The 23878-nt window shown below is 63.3% G+C and overlaps 1 protein-coding gene across 7 annotated transcripts in view; it reads right to left on the reverse strand.

The window, feature by feature from the left end:
- Kcnq2 (potassium voltage-gated channel subfamily Q member 2) overlaps positions 1-23571 on the reverse strand; it is a 46663-nt gene extending 23092 nt beyond the window's left edge. For all 7 annotated transcript variants that reach the window (XM_077799682.1, XM_077799681.1, XM_077799680.1 and 4 more), the window contains exons 1-7: positions 23276-23571; positions 9593-9683; positions 7727-7853; positions 6459-6634; positions 5488-5613; positions 3329-3439; positions 2645-2740 (exon numbers count right to left, since the gene is read on the reverse strand). In XM_077799682.1, the coding sequence (XP_077655808.1) occupies positions 2645-2740; positions 3329-3439; positions 5488-5613; positions 6459-6634; positions 7727-7853; positions 9593-9683; positions 23276-23571 (1023 nt within the window). The remainder of the gene's footprint in view (positions 1-2644; positions 2741-3328; positions 3440-5487; positions 5614-6458; positions 6635-7726; positions 7854-9592; positions 9684-23275) is intronic.
- Positions 23572-23878: the final 307 nt, after the last annotated feature.

Below are 23878 nucleotides of genomic sequence, written 5' to 3' on the forward strand. Positions count from 1 at the left end.
GGGCCACAGTACATGCCTGCTCCCGTCCCCTCCCCAGGACCCACAGCCACCGGTTCCCACTCCTTCTGGACATTGCCTCGTGTGAGACCACACTCTGGCTTCCCCGTGTGGTTTCGGCTGCTGAGCGAAACGTCCTCAGGTGGCCCTGTTGAGGCCCAGGCTCTGCTCCCTTCCTTTCTTTCTTTATTCTTTAATATTTACTTTTTAGTGGTAGTTGGACACAACACCTTTATTTTATTTATTTATTTTTATGTGGTGCTGAGGTTCGAACCCAGGGCCTCACACGTGCCAGGCGAGTGCTCTACCGCTGAGCCCCAGCCCCAGCCCCAGCCCCTGGGTACTGTTCCTTTTTGATGGCTGAACAGTATTCTACTGTGTGGAAGCACCACTTCCTGACCACCTGCTTGTCCACTGACAGGTTTGTCTGCCCCCGGGGCTACTGTAAACTGCTTCTGTGCTCATCTGTGCCCTTGCTTTGGGCACGCCACCTGCTGACTCAGTTCTCCTGGCCAGTGGCTAGAAGTAGCTTGCAGGGTGAGCCACAGCTTTCTGCCAAGCTTCCAGGCAGCCCTGGAGTGGCTCTGTGCATCCCACCAGCAGAGGGCAAGGGCCACCTCCTCCCACCCACACTCAGCCTCCCCTGTGGGCGGGGAGTGGCCCCGGACGGGCAAGGCCTGCACCTTCCTAGCCACCAGCCACCTGGCTTGCTGGCCGTCCACTCATCCTCTTGGAAATCCTCTGCTCGTGACCCTTGGGGCTTCGACCCTGCTGTGTCCAGTGGATGCTGGGCCCTGGACTATGGTCTCCCGCCCTCCCCACCCAGCACACAGCTTCCAGGGGCCTCTGGCCCTTCCCTGCTTTGCTGCTGTGTCGCAGGAAGCACAGGCCAGGGGGCATGACTGTCCCACGGACTTGCGGTGGCCTTGGCTCCTGCGTTCAGGTTTCTGATGACCGTTCCACGGATCTTTGTACATGGTGTGAGGTAAGTGACAAGTCCCATTCTTTTAAAATGGATTTTTGAAAAATCAGCCAGGGATACAGCTGAGTAGCAGAGCACTCGGCCAGCACATGCAAGGCCCAGGCTCAAGCCCAGCACTGCAAAAGCAAGGCCCAGCCCCAGGACACCAGCTGTCCTGGTAGCATGTGCCAGGACTCTTCCTGCCCAGGTGGACATGGGGCTCTGGCTGGAGATCAGCCCCTCAGACAGAGGGTGGGCAACAGACTGCTCCGCTGACCTGTGCATCCCCACCAGGGCAGAGAGCTTCCAGCTGCAGCAGCGAGTCTGGCTGTCCTGCTTCCAGCCTGATGGGGCTGGCGTCCACAGCAATTCCACCTGAGCCTCACAACCAGCCTCTCCAGCTCCAGACAGGGCCCTGGGCTCGGGGCAGGGATGCCACCGAGTCCGTGACCAGTCTCACCAAGACCAACCCACGGGACTGTCTCCAGCCACAGACGTGGCGCGCCCTTCACTTAGCACTTGACACTGCCCAGTGAACCAGCACCGTGGGCGAAGACAGCGGGACGGCGGCCCGGCGGGCTGGCTTCCGGAGGAGCAGCCCCTGTGCCTCGGGCACAAAGTGCCTGGTCTCCTCCAGAGCTTCCCCAGGGCGTCTCCTCCCTGGGAGCTGGAGTCACCAGGTCACGCACCTCTCAGAGGGCGGTGCTCCCTGTCCCCACAACTGGTCAGCTTCCCCCAGAGGAAGAACCCTCTGACCCGCTGCTCTGCCAGGGCCTCCATCCTGTGCCCACTCATCAGACCCTGGGAACAGCCCGGCGTCGTGGGGAGCCCTGATAGCCAACCTGAGAGGTGAGTGTCCTCTCACCTCTCACACCCAGGGGGCACAGTGCGTGGCGCTGCCCTCTGCTGGCACGGGGTTCTCTGGCTGCTAAAGTGACCTCCAGGAGCAGCAGGTGGGGGCTGCTTACTCTGCCCTGAGTGACCTCTGAGCCCCGGTGCACATCCGCTGTGCCAAGTGTCACAGGCAGCGGCTGACTCCGGGTGTCTGTTCTTCTTTTGCAATTACAAACAAAATGGCCATGTGGAGTTTTCGAGGTAAAAGTTGGGCGCACACACACACACACACACACACACACACACGTAAAAGCAGGCTGGACTGAGAGAGAGCCACATCTACAGAAGGAAGCAGCAGAGGCAGGCCACGCCTGGCCGGCCATAAGCTCCCGTCACCCCAAGGGTCCAGCAGGAACCTCTGCCCTTCTGCCCACACATCCAGGTGGCCGCCACACCCACCTGCCCCTGCGTGGTGGGACGGGCTGGCCGCACTCGGGACACGCCGCGCACAGCTCAGGCTCAGAGGTGCACAGACACCGCCGGGACACCACCTGCCACCTGAGTGACGACCCACCAAGCATGGGCCCCACAGCTGCAGAACAGTGCCTGGGACAGCCTGGCCTGGCAGAGCACCCCCGGGACAGGGCCTTGGGCTGCGCAGCCTCAGGCACTGACCCGTTTCACAGTGGCCCAGGCCACCTTGTTGCCCCGCATGTTCCTGCAGAGACAGGGACTGTGGTCCTGTCCTGGGGACAGCCACCCCCAGGCTCGCCCTGAGCAGGCTCCACTCGGCACCAGAAGGGCCAGAACAGGGGCTGTCCCTAGTCCCCAAGGTGGGAGGCTGAGACCCACCTGGATCAGGCCCGCGGCCGGGTTCCGCCTCTTCTCAAAGTGCTTCTGCCGATGCTGTTCTTGCACTTTCAGGGCAAAGCCAGACCCCAGAATGCCCTGCAAGTCACCAGGGTCAGAACAGGCCTGTGGGCCTACACCCCCAACCCACGGCCGACACCCAGGGGAACCCCGCTGCTCCCGCCGGCCCACAGAGTCCCACCCTCCATCTCCCAACCCCAAACCAGCTGGAGACCAGGCTGGGCTAGCCTTCTGTTTGGGGCCAAGAAACACACTGGCCGACAGGAGGCACAGCATGCCCACACCAAAGCCAAAGGACAGCCCATGCCACTGGCCACTGCCCACCCTGGTGCTGTGAAGGCTCAGCAGAGCCCCCACCCCTCTGCCTGGGGTGGGCCTGGAGCCCAGGGAGCCCTGACAGGGGAGCTGTCACCATGCTGCCGTGCTGTGGGTCCCAAGGACCTCTCTATCCAGATGTTTGGACAGAAGTCACAGTGACCATAGAGCTGGTCAAAGTCACAGCATGGGACCCCGGAGCGCACGACAGGGAGGCTGCCAGCTCAGGGTCACGGGGTCCTAGCCAGGGCAGCCTCCACTGCAGCCCGGGGTGAGGTCCCCACAGGGTGGCCTGTTGTCAAGGGTCCTGGGGAGCCTGGCCCCTCCCCACAGGAAGACGGGGAGGTTTACCGCAGGAAGGGCGAAGAAGGAGACACCGATGAGAGTGAAGGTTGCTGCCAGGAGCCTCCCGTTCCAGGTCTGGGGGTACTTGTCCCCGTAGCCAATGGTGGTCAGGGTGATCTGTCGGGCAGGGGCTGGGTCAGTTCGCCAGGCAGGCAGTGGCTGCCATGGAGCCCCCCACCCTGGGCTACTGAGCACTTGGGGACTCACCCAAAGGCTCCTTTACACCCCGGGGGACTACTCAGAACCAGCTGGACCAACAAGGGGCTTCTGCTGCCTCGGCACCCACCCAGTAAGGCCCGGGCAGCGGGAGTGGCCCCTCATGACAGCACCCTGAGGGAAGCCTGGTGACCGGGGGCCAGGGCAGGAGGTGCTTGCAGGTAACCGGACAACCCTGCCACCAGGACCACAGGGGCCAACAGAGGACATCCCTAAATGGAACCAGGGGTGGGCCCCTCCCACCCTGAGAGGGTGGCGCCTTCACGGGGCCCAGGGGCCCAGGCTCCAGGCATCTGCCCCAGGCAAAAGAGCAAACTGGGCAGTCTGAGGTCAGGGACAGCAGCCCAGGTGGCCAAGGAGGCTGTGGCCCTGGTGAGGGTGCAGAGCAGTGAGAGCAAGCGCACCTCACAGCCAGCTGCAGGACCTGCAGAGGAGGTTCTGGACACCAAGGGCACTGGGAAGCTGGTGCAGGGAACAGGTGGGCCAGGGGGACACTGCCCACCACAAACCCGCCCAGTTGAGGCTTTGCCACAGACTTGGGCCTCACGTGCAGCTGTTTAACATACCAAGACTTATTTATTGCCACTCCCCAAAAACGTGGCTACGTGGCAGTGAAAGGTGACAGAAAAGCACGAGTGGAGGGACAGATGGAGAGAGGCCGGGGGCTATGGACAGTGCGGAACAGCAGTCTGGGCACCAGAGCAGCAGTGGGACCAGGAGGGTGGCCCTGGGGAGGGGTGGCCATGCAAGCAGGACCACCATCCCCAGGGTCCACACCACCCTGCACAGGGCAGCCTGGAAGGCTGAGCCAGGGAGGCCACAGAGAGCAGTGTCCCTTTCACCATCGGGGGCAGGGCCAGGTTGCGAGTCCAGAAAGGGGTGTCCTGGGACAGTGCACCTGACCCTGGGAGGCAAGCCTCCAACCCTACCCCAAATGGATGAAAGGTCATGGGTTTGGCCCCTGATCTGGGAGCCTCAAGACAGCCCCACCTGTCCAGGGCTCTCAGAACCCCCATCCTCTCTCCTCCCACGCACCCCGGCACACAGGTAAAGAGCAGGTGAGCTGTCAGTGGGCAGAGAGCCCAGCTCTTCCCAGTGCTGGTGCATGCACACACACACACACACACACACCACACACACACACACATGACTCATGCACATACATACACACACATTACACAAGCACATGTGCATACACAAGCACACACATGCACACACATTACACAGGTGAATGCATGCACATGTATACACACATACAAACACATACACACTGCACACATACACACATTACACTCATATACGTGCAAACATACGCATCACTTACATATATGCTGCACACATATGCTGCACACATATGTGCACATGTATATCTGCACACACACAACACACACTGCACATGCACACATACAAACACACTCACTACACACTCATTATACACCTGTGCACACACAGTGTAAACATGTATGTTATACACATGCACATGCTCACATATGAATGTACATACACACGTGCACCCGCACACACACACATACATACACAGCACACACTGCACATGCACACATACAAACACACTCATTACACACTCATTATACACCTGTGCACACACAGTGTAAACATGTATGTTATACACATGCACATGCTCACATATGAATGTACATACACACGTGCACACACACACATACATACACACCACACACATATGTGCAAGTGCACACGCCAGCACATCCACAGCCACCCCCAACCTCTGCCACCACCTCCACAGGCTGTCCATGGGCAGCCACAGGTGGCCCCCAAGAGATGTGGCCAGCCTACTCTTCAAGGGCAGATGGGTCTCCCCTGCAGACCCTGAGGGTAGGCGCAGCCTCTGGACTGGGCAGGAGGATGTGAGGAGGTAGTTGTGCGCCCTCAGGGAAGCAACGCTGACCCAAGGTCCACAGGCTGGGACTCACCAGGCCCCACCAGAGTGCGTCTGCGTAGGTGTCGAAGTGGTCATTCTCGCCCTTCTCGGCCAGGTACACCAGGAATGAGGCCAGGATGAGGCAGAGAAAGCCAATGTACCAGGCAGTGACCAGCTCCTGCAGGGGGACGGGCACATCACTGCAGTGCTCAGCTAGCCTGGCCAGCGTCCAGCCCAGGGGCCGACTAGTCTCTGCATCTACCGAGTTTGGGGTTGACCCCCAAGGCAGACCGGCACTGCCCTGCATCTGCACATGGAGACCTGGAAGAACAGCAGCCCTGGCCAGTGGGCTAGCACTCACCCAGGTCTTGGGTGTCTGCCAACCCAGGCAGGCCTGGAGAAAGCCCTCCAGACAGCTCACAGGGGAGGCTGGCCCACCCAGCTGCATCTCACCACCCAACACTCAGGGAGGAAGCAGGGGCCGGGCAATAGGGAGCCCACCTCCCCCAGGGCCTGACTCCTGCCCCTCAGCTGTCACGGCCCCGCAGGGCTCTGGCAGGTAGGAAGACAGGAAGGGACCACTTAGGCAGGTAACCCAGCCACACAGGCCACTAGGGGCCTCAGGCCCCAGAAACACAGGCACGTGGCTGCAGCCACCCCACAGCCACGCAAGCCACAGCTGAAACAGCCAGCCGGCAGGTGACTCCAGCCGTGTATTGATCCAGGCGCTCAAAACCAGGAAATGAGACACCAACCACAGAGCCAGCGGCTCCAGGAGGGGCCCAGCCGACTGGCCATGCAGGAAAGCAGCTTTCCAGGGGCAGATGACAAAATCAGGTGGAGTCACAGAGAGAAACCCCAAGACGGAAGGGGAGGGGGCTGCTCCACACCTGAGCGGCCCAGCCCTTGGCCCTTCCTCCCAGGCCAGGAGCCCTGCAGCGGGCCCAGGGCAGAGGGACCCAGGAAGGACTCAGGTGGCAGCGGCCTTGGGGCAGGCTGGGCCCTGCAGCCTGCGTCACTCACCTTGCTGTGCGCGTAGACCACAGAGCCCAGCAGTTTCCAGGTGCCCCCCCTCCGGTCCATGCGGATCATGCGCAGGATCTGCAGGAAGCGCAGGCTCCGGAGCGCAGACGTGGCGAAGACATTGCCCTGTGAGCCCGCGGCCAGGACGGCAATGGAGGCGATGAGCACCATGATGTCTGCAGAGACGGCAGGGTCACGGTCTTGCCCGACCCCGAAGGGGCAGGTGGACACGGCCTCCCTCAGAGCCTCTGCCCCCACCGTGAAGGGACAGGTGGACACAGCCTCCCTCAGAGCCTCTGCCCCCACCGTGAAGGGACAGGTGGACACGGCCTCCCTCCCCCAGAGCCACCATCCCCCACCCCGAAGGGACAGGTGGACACGGCCTCCCTCAGAGCCTCTACCCCCACTCCGAAGGGACAGGTGGACACGGCCTCCCTCAGAGCCTCTGCCCCCACCGTGAAGGGACAGGTGGACACGGCCTCCCTCCCCCAGAGCCACCGTCCCCCACCCCGAAGGGACAGGTGGACACGGCCTCCCTCAGAGCCTCTACCCCACCCCGAAGGGACAGGTGGACACGGCCTCCCTCAGAGCCTCTGCCCCCACACTGAAGGGACAGGTGGACACGGCCTCCCTCAGAGCCACCGTCCCCCACCCTGAAGGGACAGGTGGACATGGCCTCCCTCCCCCAGAGCCACCGTCCCCCACCCTGAAGGGACAGGTGGACATGGCCTCCCTCCCTCAGAGCCACCGTCCCCCACCCCGAAGGTACAGGTGGACATGGCCTCCTCCCTCAGAGCCACCATCCCCCACCCTGAAGGGACAGGTGGACATGGCCTCCTCCCTCAGAGCCACCACCCCCCACCCTGAAGGGACAGGTGGACACGGCCTCCCTCAGAGCCACCACCCCCCACCCTGAAGGGACAGGTGGACATGGCCTCCTCCCTCAGAGCCACCATCCCCCACCCTGAAGGGACAGGTGGACATGGCAGTGCATGCTGAGCCTCGCAAGAATCTGGGAAGCGCCAGGCCCTAGGATGGGCAGTTACCACTGTGCACCCTGCCTGTGGGGTCTGGGGCAGGCTGCCTGGCTCCCGTCCCTCCCCTGACACCCTGCCCACGCCAATCATGGGCTCTACCCATGGGGAGAAGAAACTTCCAGAAGAAGCTGGTCCTGGCATCTGGCCAGCCTGCTGCAGCCAGCATGGACACCAACTCCTTCCAGGCCAGCCCCTGTGCCCACCCCACCGACCCCACCCCATGAGCCTCACCAATCACACAGAAAGGCTTCCGGGCGAACTTGAGTCGCCCCCGCCAGCCGCGGTACCGGCAGCAGCAGCCCGCGGCCCAGATGCGCACGAAGTACTCCACTCCAAACACCACGATGGTCACAATTTCCTGCAGGGAGCCCACAGTTGAGGCCCCAGCCTGATGGACACCCACAGGCAGCTGTGCCTAGGGAGGAGCCTAGGCAGGAAGCCCCCAGGGCCCAGCAGCAAGGTCAACCCCTGGACAGGACACAGGGCCCCATGGGGCCACAGCCATGAGCACGTGGGGGCCTGAAAACCACAGAGGTCTTCATCTGCCCTGTCTGGGCTGGGGGGTCCTCCTGTCTGGGCTGTCTGGGCTGCGGGGGTCCTCCCTGTCTGAGCTGTCTGGGCTGGGGGGTCCTCCCTGTCTGGGCTGGGGGGGTCCTCCCTGTCTGGGCTGTCTGGGCTGCGGGGGTCCTCCCTGTCTGAGCTGTCTGGGCTGGGGGGTCCTCCCTGTCTGGGCTGTCTGGGCTGGGGGGGTCCTCTTGTCTGGGCTGCGGGGGTCCTCCCTGTCTGAGCTGTCTGGGCTGGGGGGTCCTCCCTGTCTGGGCTGGGGGGGTCCTCTTGTCTGGGCTGCGGGGGTCCTCCCTGTCTGAGCTGTCTGGGCTGGGGGGTCCTCCCTGTCTGGGCTGGGGGGTCCTCCCTGTCTGGGCTGGGGGGTCCTCCCTGTCTGAGCTGGGGGGGTCCTCCCTGTCTGGGCTGTCTGGGCTGCAGGGGTCCTCCCTGTCTGAGCTGTCTGGGCTGGGAGGTCCTCCCTGTCTGGGCTGGGGGGTCCTCCCTGTCTGAGCTGGGGGGGTCCTCCCTGTCTGGGCTGTCTGGGCTGCGGGGGTCCTCACTGTCTGAGCTGTCTGGGCTGGGGGGTCCTCCCTGTCTGGGCTGGGGGGTCCTCCTGGCTGGGCTGAGGGATCCTCCCTGTCTGAGCTGTCTGGGCTGGGGGGTCCTCCTGGCTGGGCTGGGGGGTCCTCACTGGGATGGGGGGTCCTCACTGGGATGGGGGCCTCCTCCCTGTCTGGGCTGGGGCCTCCTCCCTGTCTGGGCTGGGGGGTCCTCCTGGCTGGGCTGGGGGGTCCTCACTGGGATGGGGGGTCCTCACTGGGATGGGGGCCTCCTCCCTGTCTGGGATGGGGCTTCCTCCCTGTCTGGGATGGGGGGTCCTCCCTGTCTGGGCTGGGGCCTCCTCCCTGTCTGGGCTGGGGGGTCCTCCCTGTCTGGGCTGGACTAGGCTCTGCCTGGTCAAAGCTGGTGACAATGTGGGGTGATGGCAGGGCTGAGGGAGGGTCCCAGGTGACAGTGAGGAAACAGCTTCCGCGAAACTCAGGCAGCCCTGGGACAGAGGGTGGGTGTGGGAGGGGGCCTCCTGGTGGGCCCACTTTCCCTGAGAGCCACCCCCGTTACCAACAGCAACAGGAATCACACTCCCGTTGCCTTGGTGCCCCCCTGCCCTGGCACAGGGCTGCTGTGAGCATCACGCCCCACCCAGGTGCCACATCTGCTGGGGAGCACCCCACACCTCCAGTGGAGCACCCCACACCTCCAGCACAGCCAAGAGGGTAGAGAGGAGAGGTGGGTGGTGGAGGGGGCGCTGTCATCCAAGGTGGCGTCACCAGTGCTGGGGACTGAGAGCCTGGGAAGGGCCTCGAGGGCCGCCTCATAGAACCCACCTGGAAGGAGCAAGGCCACATATTTGGGTGCCCCCTGGACCAGGGAGGCCAGGCGCACACGGGCAGCAGGGCTGAGGCCAGAGAGCCGGTAGGTTCTCCAGCCCCGGGGGCCTTGCCTGCTGGGCTCAGCCCCACCCTGTTCCCCTGGGCCCAGGGGCTGGCTCACCAGGATGTAGAGGGCGCCCTCCGAGCTCTTCTCGTACTCCTTGATGGTGGAGAAGACGGACAGCACCAGGCAGGAGAAGACCAGCAAGAACCTGGAGGACACGGAGAGCCGCAGGTCAGAGCCCACAGCGGGAAGAGTGAGGGACGTGACCCACCACCCGCTCTGCCTCCTGGGCCCCTGCCGGAGGCCGCCACACCGGCTCCTCTTCCTGGGAGCCACAGGCAGCTAACCAGAGGCACCGTCAGAAGCTCCTCCCAAGGAGGCAGCTCCTGCTGCCCTGAGGCCGCTGAGGTGGCCACTCGCCATCGGAAAGGGACGTGTCCCCATCCGGGGGGTATCCTCACCATGAACGTGCTCTGGTCACACGGCAGAGAGAGGCTCTTGAGGCTCCCCTTGGCCACAGTGGCCCTTGCTAACAGTGACGTGGAGGGACCAGAGCCCAGGGCACAGAGCTGCAGTCACAGCTGCATGTCAGCGTGTCTGGGTCGGATTCCCTCCACACAGCGTCCCTTTCCCAGGCCTGCCTGAAGCTCTGGCCACACTCCTCTGCCCAGAGACCTCTGGCACCCTCCACCTGTGGATCCGGGGGCTGGCCTAAGCTCCCTTGGCTGCGGGGAGTCTCTCCCAGCCCCACACACCCCATCATTCAAGCCACTGGTGCCAGAGAGGCGGAACATGCCACTAGACATCACCCTGTGCAGCACCCACCACCAGCCCCTCAACCAGCCTCTCCAGCCAGGGTGCAGGGTGCTCCTGGTACCAAGGCTGCCAGCCAGCACTGGCATCATCAGCCCCAGGACCTCTGCTCAAGTCAAGCCACATGAAAAGAGGCCCCATGACCCTAGGTTGCAGCCTGGGGCTGGTGCAAGGCCCCAGGCACAGGCCTCCCCAAGGATGAAGCCACAGGGAGGTGGCAGTGGAGGACAGAGAAGGGCCTCAACACTCCTGCCTTTAGACAGCATCCAGCTGTGCCTGAGCCTGGACTAGGGAAGCCTGCAACTTCATGCCCTTGGACATGGTTTCTGCCCCTGGCAGACAGAAGACCAGAGCTCTCCGGGCTGTGAAGGCCGAGGCATGGAGGGTCCTGCTGACCCCGTCCCATGCCACCGTGCTGCTGAGCTCTCTTCATCCCTGCAGGCAAGCCACGCTGCAGGCGGCCCGGCAGCCTTGGGTCAGTGGGAACAAGTCCTGGGTGTGTGGAGCCTTTGGGCACACGGGCTGGAGACCAGTGTTTGGTTACCTGACCTGAGCTGCTCTTTTCCTGCTCTGGGAAGAAGGCGCCCTGGGGGCTGATCTCAGCCCAGTGCCATGCTCACCTAGCACACGAGGGGCCCTGGCTTCATCCCGGGACCACCCATAAAGAAAAGAAAGCCCTTGAAGCACCACGGGAGCTGGCCCATGGGTGTCTCGGGAGACCTGGTGTCGGCCCAAACCCCAAAGCTGGGCTCCCTGCCCAGGAGACTGCTGGGGCCTGGTGCAGCAGAGGTGGACGGGCAGTACAGACCCAGGGGTGTCAGCCATGCAGCCCGGCCCCAGCCCAGCCTCTGCATCCCCAGCCCAGCCTGGTCCACAGGGAAGGCAACTCAAGGAGGCCACTGGACAGTGCCACACACAGTAGGTGTCCGGGCCCGCCCTCCTGCACTGTGCCACCTGACTTCCCGCAACCCAGCAGGCAGCCCTGGGGCCCTCTGCCCACTTGCTCTCACAAGCCCACTGCCCTCTGTGCAAGCCCACCGTGTCCAGGCTGGTTGCCCATGCTGGTCCCTCGCCGTTCCCTCACCCCAGGGCCTGCACCATGTGAGGGTCCTCAGCTCTGCTCAGAGTCACAGCTGAAGTGTCAATCACATTGGAAAGTACAGCGACTCCTAGGCCATGTTGACACGACACCCCAGCCACCATGAGAGGACACGGCCGCAGCCAGGGCCTGGGCCTGCCGCTGACTCAGCAGCTCAGGAGGGAACACCCCAGTCATGCTCTAGGACAGTTGCGGGCACGGAGGCCTCTTGCCAGGAGCGTCCAGCCCAGGTCTCCAGGCACACCGGCCTTCACCAACACCCACCGGCACACTGCTGTTGGACCCGCACAGGCTCCCAAGAGGAACACACAGCTGACTGGGGGGCAGGAGCCTCTGCCAGGCCAGCAGTGCCTGTGCCCAAGGTGAAGAGTGGGGATGGGGCACTCGGGCAGAGTCCCTGCAGCCGAGGCCGAGGGGCCAGGGCTGCACAGGACGCGCCAAGCTCCAGAGCTGCATGCAGAAGCTGGAGGGGCCCTGGGGGCCACAGGGGAACTGCCCCTTGCCAGCTCCACTGCCCGCTCAGAGTGGGAGCCACTAGTCTCCCAGTGGGCCGCTGAGGACCCCCCATATGGCCTGGCCTGAGCTTGGCCACAGGGACCTGGGCTTGGGCCCGGGTCCAGCCCTGCCCACTGGTTCCAGGGCAGGGGGAGCACACCATCACCAAGCACTCTGAGACCAGCCTGCTCCTGAAGCCAGCACCTGTCCCCTGGGCTAACCCTGTCACACGCACTGGCCCTGAAGCACAGCCACGGGAGCAGTCCCCTCCCCCAGGGCGTGGCCCCAAGGACAGCTCCTGGCAGAGGAGCGGGCAGCGGGCAGCAGAAGCACAGGCGGGGCCCTCTGGCACAGACAACACACGCAAAGAAACGGCACATTTCAAAACTGCAATTAATTTCCTCTGCTCATTAGTCAATTGATTCAATTAACTGAGCCCTGAAAAAAAAGTGCAGACATCTCGTGTGCCTTCTCTGGCCACTGTGCCCGCCTGATGGTGTGATCTCCTGAGGGAGGACAGGGGCTCCTGGGCCTGAGCCAGGTCCCCAAGGCTGGCGCCCTGAAGGCACCCACCCCATCACAGAAAGGGCTCTGGGACCAGCTCAGCCCTGCAGACAGCACAGGGAACCCAGGGAGACATGTGCCCTGGGCCAGAAGCAGCAGCGGAGGAGGAGGCAGGGTGTCCCGGCAGAGAGAAGAGCAATGCCCAGAGGATGGGGAGGACAGGTATGTCCAGCATCCAGCAGAGGGGGATCTGGCCAGGCCTGGAAACAGGACAGGGGCCAGGACAGCACACAGACCGGATCCTGAGTCCACAGTGTCTCAGAACTGCATCACAGAGTCCAGCTCCTCACACGGAAAGAGTCCTCTAAGTTAAAGCACAGGGGCGGCCTCGGGCCTGCTCTTAGGGGGCTCTAGCTGGGCATCTCAGAACCTTCAGGAGACCCTAGAGACAAGGGGCACCTTTGACACCGCCATGACTTGTGGATCAGAGCCCTTCCAAGCAGCCTGGAGCCAGCATGGAGCCAGCACAGAGTCGGGGCGCAGCAGCTCAGCCCCTGGAAGGCCCCTGTTCCAGTCGCCCAGGAGGAGAGCAGGGAGCACCTGGCCACCCCACGGAGGCGGTGCTGGGAGCCTCGAGCAGCCTGCCCAGAAGTGCCCACCGTGCTTCACGCTTTGTTTTTACGTTTTCTGAACAGACGGCACAGATGGCTCCGCGGGGGAGCTGGTGCAGGGGTGGCTGGCGGCGGGCACACAGGGAAGTGCTCCCACGCACTCCTGGAGGCCCGGAAGAGGAAGGAGCATCCACTGTGCCGGCAGGGCCTCCTCCCCAGCTTGAGGCTCCCCAGGAGAGGCCCTGGCTGCCCGGGGCTCCAGGCCCAGATGGGTGGGGAGATCATCCCAGGTGCCGCCAGGGCCCTTCCCTAGACTACGGCTCATCCCACCCCACATCCAACCCTACGTCCAGCTGAATGTGGGAGAAGCTCTCCGGGCCCCTTCCCACCTAAAGGTGCCTGGGTGACCAGTGCCAGCCAGCAGCCTCTTGACATGGCCTGAGTGCAAGGAGGCCCCAGCACAGAGCAGGGGACGCCCACCCCAGCCAGATGACAGCCGTGTGGGCAGCTTGCAGCAGGGACCAACAGTGCAGGACTCAGGCGTGAGGGCAAGTGGCCCCACCTGGTGAGGGACAGCCCCTCTTTTGTCCCTTCACCTCCCCCCACTGGTCTGCTGCAGCTGATGTTTCTGGAAAACCCAACAAAGCCGCTGCCGCCTCATTCCGACCCCTCTCCTGGCAGGGCTTGGCTGGGGGACAGAGCCCGAGGCTGTTCCAGTGGCCCGCAGACACTGCCCAGACCCCCACTGTGAAAACTGTGCTCCCGCCAGGCACCTTCCCAAAGACCAACTCCAGATGGCCGGGGCTCCACTCCCATCTGACATATGTAATGTGGTCAGACTGACCGCAGGAACAGCAGGACAGGCCCAACCCAGCACCCGGCTCTGCTCCCCAGCCCGGGGAGTGCCCTCAGGCTGCTGTGGGATGGGCGGGAGGGGCTGGCCGGAGGGCTAAGATCCTCAGCACTGTCCACTCTGCAGGGCACACAGTGTCCCCACAGGAGGAAGGTGCTCCATCCCCACTTTTCAGAAGGAAATGGAGGGTCTGAGCCAGTGGCCTGGCCCTCTTCTGGCACCCCTCTTCCAACAGAGGCTGTGTTCTCACGGGGTCCCCTGCAGAAATTGCCCCTGAGAACAGGGCTCATTCCAATAAAGTTGTACCCCCGGGCTGGGGGCTGGGAGCACCGCCGCGAGGTGGGGGTGAGCAGCCAAAGTCCCTCCCTCTGGCCCACACTCAGGGAGGCTCCCCAGGGACATCCTCCTGCCTTGTCCACTGAGTCGCAGCCGGCACTGCCGCCTGGAATCTAATTTCCCCTAATAAACTGCCCGGCTTCCAGGACCTCTGCCTCTCTGGCCTCAGGAGTGGGGAGGGCGGAGTGCTGACGGCCGCTCCGGGCACCAACCGGACATGAAGGATGGCTGCTGGGTCTGCGGCCAGGGAAGGGCAGCAGCCACACTCCGCTGTGGCCTCTCCCAAGCACACCATGCAGCTGTCCTACCCACAGGCTGCGTGGGCCTGAGGCCTGGGGTACACCTCACACAGAGGTGCTCAGTGAGGGCCTGGGCCCCGCAGGTGCAGCTCAGGAACCCTCAGGCCCCACAAACACCCCTGGCCCACCAGCCCCCATCCAGCCCTCCTCCCAGTGGCCTCTCCAGGAGAGGGGTTCAGAGGTACTTCCCTGGGCCTCGGCTCCCAAACTACGCATCCTAGCAGAAACTCAAGGCTCACGGGGGCCACTGTGCTGCTACAGCAACCTGTGCCCTCCCCAGACAGGGGGGTATCTGGTGCAGGCGGGGCCGGGGCTGGCAGGACACGCACCAGCTCAGCAGGTAGGGACGGCCTCCAGGTTTGGCTCCTGGGTCCCTGGAGACAGCAGCTCCATGCACTTAAGCTGCTCCCTATTCACCACAGGTGCTGGACGGAGACCAGGGTGCACAGGGCAGGGCTGGCTGGATGCTCTCCCCAGGTCCACCACCCTCTCCACCCAACACAGGTGGTCTGGACCCTCCCAGAGTTTCTCGGGCTCTTGCCTCCAACATGCTGTTCCTGTGTCTGCTCCACGGCCCCGTCAGGCCACCTGCATCCGCCACTGGACCCCACTTCAATCCCAGAAGCACAAGGAGGCAGCCCTGCTCACACCCTTGCCCTGGCCTGGCCTCCCCACATGCCCACCTCTGCCCCTCACTCCCCTCCTGCTCTGAGCCTCACCAAGACGACTCCCCGCCCAGGGCCTTTCCTTGCCTCTGGCTGCTGCCTGGAGTGCCCCTCTATGTGGGCACAGGAAGGCCTCCTCCTGGCGGCCGCTTTCCTTCCAGACTGACCCCACCCAGCACTGCCCAGTGCAGGTATGTGCTCACTCACCGTGGGCAGGGCCTCAGCCCTCTGCCTCCCCACCTGAGCACCTGAGCAGCAAGACCCTGCCCTGCCCAGGTGACTACAAGGTGCAGCCCAAGCCCAGCTGCAGCCAGGCCCCGTGAACAGGAAGTGGAGGGAGGTGGGCAGGGCCCGGGAGCCTGGCCAGCCCAAGCCTGCAATGGGCAGAAGCTTCTCACTGAAAACAGGGCACGTCCCCAGAGAAGCAGCGTTCAACCAGAGCACCAGCACACCACCCACGGCAGCGCTGCCCACCGCAGCCCAGGACAGGGACAACCCATGTCCCTGGGCACAGGGGATCCAGGCTCCAACGCACCACAGAGGGGACACTCTGGAGGGGCCCCACACAGGGAGATGAGCTGGACACACAGGACCGACTGGTCGGAACGTCCAGTACAGGCCCATCCAAGAGGCAGGAAGGAGAGCACAGTGCTGGGGCCAGGTAGGAGCTGCGCAGTGACCGCCGGTGGGGACAGGTGTCTGGATGGGGCAATGACAAAGTTCCCTGAGGGATGAGCGGGTGGCCCAGGCCATGGAGCCATTCACTTCCCAGAGGCTCTCAGGAGACTTTCTCCTCCATTTTTAAAAACAGTCAAGGCCATGAACGCCACCCACAGCTGGGCCACCGCCCGCGTGCCAGCGGCTCTGGATGCTCTGTGCCCAGGCAACACCCACTACAGGTGTCACTGGGGGGTGTAGGAATGGCCCCTAACTGAACAGGACGCCGAGGACAGGCACACATGCAGGGTCCTGGCACGGCACCCTGACTCACACCCCACCTGACCCCAGTGTCTCAGGCCAAGCCATGGCACAGCCAGTCCAGGAGGAAAGCCTACAATGTGCCCTGAGCACGGGAAAAAGTCAGGGCCTGACGCCTCCTTGTCCAGATGTGCAGAGGGCTGCGGCCAGGAAACCCGTCAGGGAGGCCCAAGTGCTCCTTCCCAGACTCCCCAGCATTTCCTTCTCCTGCGAGGGGCCAGCGTGACTTCTGTAACCAGAAGAAACAGCCACAGCCAGGAGCTGCTGGGAGAAACAAGCAAGGCTGGCCCCGGGGAACGCAGTGCCGCCTGCCCCCAGCGGTGCCCACCAGCAGCTCCGACCCACTCAGCACTCGTCAGAGAGCTGCCCCCACCCAGGCCCCTGTCATGGCCCCCAAGGTCCCCAGGGCCTCCACCAGGCAGGTGAGCCACACACACTGGGGTTGGAGTGGGGCCTTCCACCCACAAGGAGGGCCACCTGGGCTCGGGACGAGGACCACGGGGAGCGCCCTCCCTCCACTACGCCCAGCCCTACCTCCTACCTGGCAGGCCTGCCCGTACCAGCCACTGGAGCAGGAGGAGAGGCGGCGGGGTCCAGAGCCCTGGGCCGTCTCCTCTCGGACACTGCTCCACAAACACATAACAGGCATCTGCAACTCTCCACATCTGGACCCAGAAAAACATTTTGGGACAAGAACATTCTGCAGTAGGCAGGCAGCTCCCAGGAACGGGCCCCAGGCCTGGACACGCATCAAGAGGTCTGTGGGGGTCTCACGGCAGCACTTTCTTCCCTGGTGGAATCCCAGAGGCGGCCTCTGTGTCTGCCAACAGGGGACCCTGGATGTACCCTGGAGCAGGGGTGCAGGGACCTTGGAGGGGCGCAGGTGGCTCCCCAAGCTCAGGGAAGGACAGACAAGAGGCTGTGGCCAGCACAGAGCTGTGTGCAGCATGAGGACCAGCAGAAGGCACCGCAGACCAGAGGCAAAGAACTTCTCTGGAAGAAAGAAGAAACCAGGAGCCACAGTGGACCTGGGCAGAAGACAGGAGGGGTACTGGGCTCACTGGAGATGGTTTTACGTACTCCAGAGTTTTCCCTGTGTGGTGTGTGTGTGGTGTGGGGTTCATGAGGATTTGATGTACTCTGAAAGGAGGGGACAAGAAGAGGATAGCCTCCCCCCACTGCTGGCCCTAATAACCCTCCTGGTCTACAAAGAGAACCCCAGACTGCCTCCCACCCCACCCGGGAGGCCCACTGCCCTGGTCAGTCTCCCCCAGGGACACGAGCACAGGCGGGCTGAGTCCTGCCCCCGCCCTGGTCTGCTGCTCGCGGTGGGCGGATGGGCTGCCCAGTCTCCAGCGTGTCCCTCTCACCGCCCAGCTCGGGGTGTCTGCAGCGAGGCTCAGAGCCACCAGCAGGAGCAGGGCTGCAAGTGGAAGTCCTCCATTCCACAGCCCCTCTGAGCAGTTCCCGGCAGTTCTCAGTCCTGACCTTGCTCCTGGGCTTTTCCTCCCCAAACCTGGGGCCCCAGGAGGAACTGGGTCTTTCCCTCCTACTCACCCCATACATAGAAAAGCAGCTGTGAAGATTCGGGGTAAGGGCTCAGGGGTGGGACGAACCAGCAGGCCCTGGGCCAGGGTGGGCCAGGAGAGAACACAGCCCCTCCACAGACAGCAGGGCGCCCAGAAAGGACCCTGCCTGCATCCGGGGCAGCTCAGAGCTCATGCAGCAGACCACGCATGAGGCAGTTGAAGCATCTCTGCAGACGCTGTTTCTAAGCAACTCCTGTTAGAATATTCTGGAACAACTGCTCTTTTGGACATTCAAAAAATTCCCAGTCATCCTACAAGAGACGGAAGACCTGGTTTTGTTCCAGTGGGGTAACCAGCAGTGCCCGAGGGAGCACATCCCCCTCCTGTTTGGCAGCTGCTGTCCTCGGGCCTCACTCTTCTGCAAGAAGCTGCAGCTCTGCTGGAGGATGGGGAGGCTCAGAGCGCCCCCTAGTGGGCAGGTCTCTCCACCCCGGCTGAGGAGGGCCTGCTGTCCCAGGGGGCCCACTCCTTCGCCTTGGGCACCCTGGTTCCCTCACAGCAAGAGGCACCTGGGGATGGGATGATGAAGGGAATGCAAATCTCCCAGAGGACATACTACACAAGGCCACAGCCTTGGACGCTGGCACGTCCTGGCCCCGGGCCCCACTGGCCATGCTCACACCACCCACTCTTTTTTATTTTAATTATTTTATTTATATCTTAGTTGTTGATGGACCTTTATTTTATTACTTTACTTATATGCAGTGCTGAGAATTAAACCCAGGGCCTCACAATGCAAGGCAAGTGCTCTGCACTGAGTCACCACACCAGCCCCCACCTGCCTACTCTTGACAGGAGCACATGTCCCGGTACTCAGAGAAGCAGGGCTCCTGGGCACAACAGGGACAGCAGGAGGGCCCAGCTGGCACAGGGCAGGCCGCAGCACGCGGAGCATAAGTCTCCTGCAGCCCTGGCCTTCCACCCCTTCCCCAGGTCCAGCCAACTGCTTCAGCTGCCGCCGGGCAGGCCTCCTCCTCCACCCGGCGCCACACGTCACCACAAGCCAACGCTGTCTTAAGAAGCTCCCGGAGCTGTCAGCAAAGCATTGTCACCACAGCTGAGCTCCCGCCACGCAGGAAGCAGCCCTGCTTGGCAGGCGCCTGCACTTGGGGGCAGGCTCGTCCTAAGGTGGGCTCAGGCCTGCCAGCCAGCTACAGGGCTGTGGGGACACAGTCTGCACAGGAACCAAAAGTCCACAGGTTGGTCCTGCGAGGTCTGAGGGGCTCCCTGGCAAAACCTACCCACAATGGCACTTTTCAGGCCAAAACATGCTTCTCCATGCCCCAACCCAGAGGATGCAGGAACACGGACCACTTGGAGCCCAGCAGGAAGACGTATCCCAACACCCATCCTAGGGAAATGGCCAGAACCTGAGGCCAGCCCTGCTGGACAAACAAGCAGCTGGGTCAGGTCCAAATGTGTCTCTGAGCAAACAGCAGCCCAAACCAACCAACCCCTCAGTGCTCACCATCACCCAGTGGGACCAGAACTCTCCAAAGGTCAGGCTGAGGGGTGGAAGGCTGTGGGAGGCTGCTCAGAACAGGGCCAGCCATCATCCCTCCTGGCCCTCCACATCCCAACCAGGACCAGGTCCTCATTCTGCTGGGGGCCAGCCCAGCTCTCCCACCAGCAGGTGCTTGGGGTCTCTCATCAAATGGACACTCTCAGCCCAGACAGTGGTCAGCCAGGAGCACTCAGGCCAGCAGAGGTCCACTGTTTCATTCTTGGCTAACACAAAGTGGGAAAACACTGAAGACGCCGTGTCCACTGTGGGACTCTGCCCAGGATCACGGGCGCTTCAGGACCATCCTGGGTTCAAGAACATTCAGAAGTAGAGACAGGCCCCCCGTCCACGTGGCCGGCATACGGGGGCCTCATGGGGGCCACGCAGGGTCCACATCAAAGGCCTCCAGGTGTGCTGGCTGCTCTGTGTGACCTCCTGAGTCTCTAGAACCTGGCTGGAAGTCTGACCCACCCTGAGCCACACACACACATGTTGTCCCCACTCTGACTTGTGAACCTGCCAGAGAGCTTCCTATCCGCGGTCAACTGTGTGTTCCAATCCTGTGCAAACTCAAGAACGTTCAGAGGCTCCCTCCACAAGTGAGCAGAGAGGTTAAACATATCCCACCGTTCCGAGCAATTCCACTTCAAAGCACTGGCGAGGATTGGAAATCCTGTGAAGAGGCCACGCAGTCGGACAAGCTCAGGCCCCCCAGAAATGCAGGTTCCCTGGAAACCACAACTCTGAGGCATTTTTGCCTTGGGGGAAATTTCCATAAGATTCTCAACTCCTCAGTCGATAGACACTTCCTCCCAGGAGAGCCGCAGCAAGGCCTGGGGCCTGGAGAAGTTGACAACACGCCATTCAGTGACTCCGGTCTCTTCCCAGCACACCGGGTGCTGGGTCAGCAGAGACCAGAGAGCCTGCTCCTGTAAGCGGCCACCTCTCCTGCGTGTGCTGCGTGCGGCCTGGCCTGCAGTTGCCCCTAGCAGGCAGCCAGATGGAGGACATGCAGACATGAGGGCCTGCATGTGGGGCTGAGGCTGTACCTCCTGCTGTGCGGGGCTTGCCCACCGCCACAGGCCTCAGAGCTAAAGGCAAGCGGGGCTGAGGGAGGGGGCCCAAGGGCAGCCTGGACTCAGCCCCACTGTTATCCTGGGCCAGGCAGAGGAAGGAGCCCCAGCTGGGTGCCCTGACCCTGGGATCTGCTCTTGCTGTTGTGAATGGGAGATGAAGATGGTGGGGCGTCCACAGCCACAGGCCTGGGACCCCAGAGGCCTCCACAGGGAATCGGGACACTGGGGATGGAGGAATTCGTGACCAGCCCAAGCGCTGAGCTGGTGCATTGGGTCCAGCCCCCAGGCACAGTACCTCCCCGCTCCAGATGCTCCATCTGGCCTGTTCTGAGTGCCACTCTCCCAGGCCACCCATGGCACAGGTGTCCTTGTCTCTGAGGTGGAGGCCCAGCCTTGGGCAGGACAGGCTCTCTCAGCCTGTTTCCCACACACCCCTCTGGGGGGCTGGCTGGGGGACCAGTGACTGCCCCTCAGGAGCAGCATACCTGGCAGGCAGCCCAGGAAGGACCACCCTTTGCACTCAGGCTCCAAGGGGCCCTACAGTGCTGCGCAGACGGGAGCCCTTCGGGAAAGGGCTGGGGGCAGGTGTCCACCAGCTGGGAAGTGGCTCTGGAGACACACAGGTGGCGTGCGATGCCTCTGCCAGGGGCCTGTCAGAGTCCTGTGGCTGGTGAGCCTGGCTGACCTGGCCACCAAGCCCTGGGGCCAGAGAGCAGCTGCCTCTTCCCACCCTGGACAGCAGCTGTCCTTCAGGGGCCCAGCAAGGATGGCCAAGAGACTGACAGAGCTCCACTCCTTAGAAACCAGGCTTTGGTGGCCGAAGGCAGAAGGAAGTTGGCCTAAGGGGGCCCGACACTGCCCGATGTGGGACTAGCTTCCACTGTGAGCCACAGCCCTGTCCTCCACGGGCCAACCAGGGCCAAGGAAGGACTCGATCTTCATTATGAGTTAATGGACAAACCGATTGGCGTCTGATACAGAACACGGGCCAGTCGTGCGAGGCCAGCAGGGGACACGAGGACTGGCCACCTGGTCAGGAAGCTCAGACCACCAGTCCTCCCGAGTCGGGAAGGGGCATGCTGGGCATGGAGGGTCCCACCCTGGAGACCTGGGCATGGGTGATGAGCCACAACAGCCATACAAGATGTCCCACCTGGCACAATGGGTCTGAAGGCCCCTGCAGAGGGTGGACAAGCCCTCTCAGTGGGTCTTCACAAGGCCCAAGAGACAGGGCCTTGTTGTACCAACAAGAAGATGGAAGCCTGTAGAGGTTGAAAGCAGACCCTAGTGTGTGGCCTGGCACCTCCCAGAGGCCCTGTTCTCAGACACTCTCCCTCCTGCCTACCCCCTGCCAGAGGAAATCTCCCTGCCAGAAAGGCACCGCTGCCCATCAGCCTCCCCTGCCAGGGAGCCGCGGAAGCCCCATGCCTCAGTGAGGGAGCCCAGCAGAGGCCTGAAGCAGGCTAGAGCGGCTGCCTGGGGAAGGTCTCACCCCCAGCACCCCCAGCTGCATGGCAGAAGCTGCTCTCTGAAGGGGATGGTCCTGACTCGGGGCTTTCCAGAGGAGACGACCCACAGACCCCACAGCCTGCCACTCACCCAGGATGCTGCAGCTCTAAGGAAGGACCCAGGGGTGGGACCCACACAGGGCTCCTGACCCAAAGGGGACCCTGGGGAAATGCTGATACTGCCTGGGGGACTCTGTCCCGTCCACACCCCAGAAGTCTTCTCTGGCCATGACCTGGATGGCCAGAGCCGGTCCCACAGAAGCCTTTGAACCCCAGACAGGCAGGGAGCAGGGTGCTGCTGAACTAACAAGGACAGGCGCTGGACCCTGCCTGGACCCTGCCTGGACTCTAGACTGAAGAAGCAGCTCCCTCTCACTGAGGGAAGTGGAGGCCACACTGGCAGCACCAGCCCTGCCTACTGGGGGCCTGAAGGCAGTGGGGTTCCCTCTAGGGGCCTTCCTCGTCCCAGAACCACATTCTAGCACCCACACAGGCACGCACACCCTTCACGGCCCAAGCAGGCAGCTGGCCCAAGACTTCCCAGAATCCGCTCCTCACTCCAGACCCAAAATGCCTCTTCCACACAAAATGGCCGAGTCTCGGGGCTCTTTCCTGTCCCTGGCTTGGCTGGAAGGGGAGAGCAAGCGCCCTCACACTGGAGGCTCTGCTCACTACCTACACACACTCCCACACACACTTGCACACCCAGCAACTCCCACAATACCACACTCAAAACAGGCAGCCCCCGCCAGCCTGCGCCAGGCCCCACAGGAGGGGCACAGCCAGGTCCTGGTTGGGCCTCCTCCCAGGGTCTGAAGGTGCCGGGGGCACTGGCTGCTGTGCAAAGACTGTGCTCAGTGTGAGGATCAGGGATGAGGGCTGGCACCAGTGGGGCACTGGCCCAGGGCTTGGGCTGGTGAAGTTAGACCCCTCCCCATTTCAGCAACCCAGAAGCTCCCAGGGAGAGTGAGAAGTTGGAAGGATGGCCAAGGAGAGGCCAGCCCCGCTGCACCGCTTGGTTGATGGGGGCCCAGCTGCAGAGCCCCCCCCCCAGAGTCTTCTGGACCCAGGACCACGCAGCCCTCCTTCCCCGCTGGCCCTTTGTTCAGCGAGCGAGCCGGGCTGTGGGGAGGGGCCTCCCGCTAAGGGGGGCTGGGGCGCCAGCGCAGCTCGTCCTGCGGGGGAGGGGCTGGTGCAATTCAGCTGGGCGCCTCCGCCCCACCTGAACCGCCCTGACCCCGAATTTCTTCCAGACTGCTTTCCAAAATCACTCTCTGATCTCTGCCCTTCGCTTAACCAAGGGACGCAGTGCCCCGACCCAGACCCCTGGCACACGCGAGACTCGTGCGGGCATGCGGACACACACACAGGGGACACTCCATCCACGGCAGCTCCACGCCCGCAGTCCACCCGCGGCCGAGCCGGGGTCGCCCCCAGCCTGCTGTGCGCAGCGCCCCGCCGGACACTCACACGTAGGCGTGGTAGATGAATGCCCAGCCACGGGGCCGCTCCAGCACGTTGTAGAGGAAATTCTGCAGCTTGCGGTAGAAGGCGTTGCGCTTGGGGGGCTTCCCGGCACCTGCGCCGCCCGCGCGCGGCTTACTAAGAATGCTGCCGCGCTTGGGGGCCTCGGAGCCGGCGATGAGCAGAGCGCCGTCCCTAGTGGAGTCGGGCGCGCCGGGGTCCAGCCCCACGAAGCCCACTTTGAGCTTTTTCTCCCCGCTAGGGCCGGGGTACACGCCACCGTTGCGCGACTTCTGCACCATGGTGCCGGGTGGCGCCCCGGCCGGCCGGGCGTGGGCTCAGCGGGGGCGGCGTGCTGGGGGAGGCGCAGGCCCCAGGCCAGGCCCTCGGCCTTGGAGCCGCATGGCCGAGGCGGCAGAAGCGGCGGCAGCGGCTCCGCGCTCCTGCCGGTCCCGGCCGCGCGCGGGGACGCTGCGGCCACCTCGATCCGCGCGCGCCTCGGTGCCCAGCCCGCGGCCGCGCCGGCTCCGCCTGCTGCCTCGCCCCGCCCCCGTTAACTCCTGCGACACCGCGCGGCAGCGCCCCGGAAGGGAGGAAAGGAAGGGAAGG

The sequence above is a fragment of the Urocitellus parryii genome, chromosome 6, assembly GCF_045843805.1.
Source record: "Urocitellus parryii isolate mUroPar1 chromosome 6, mUroPar1.hap1, whole genome shotgun sequence".
NCBI classification, from domain to species: domain Eukaryota; kingdom Metazoa; phylum Chordata; class Mammalia; order Rodentia; family Sciuridae; genus Urocitellus; species Urocitellus parryii.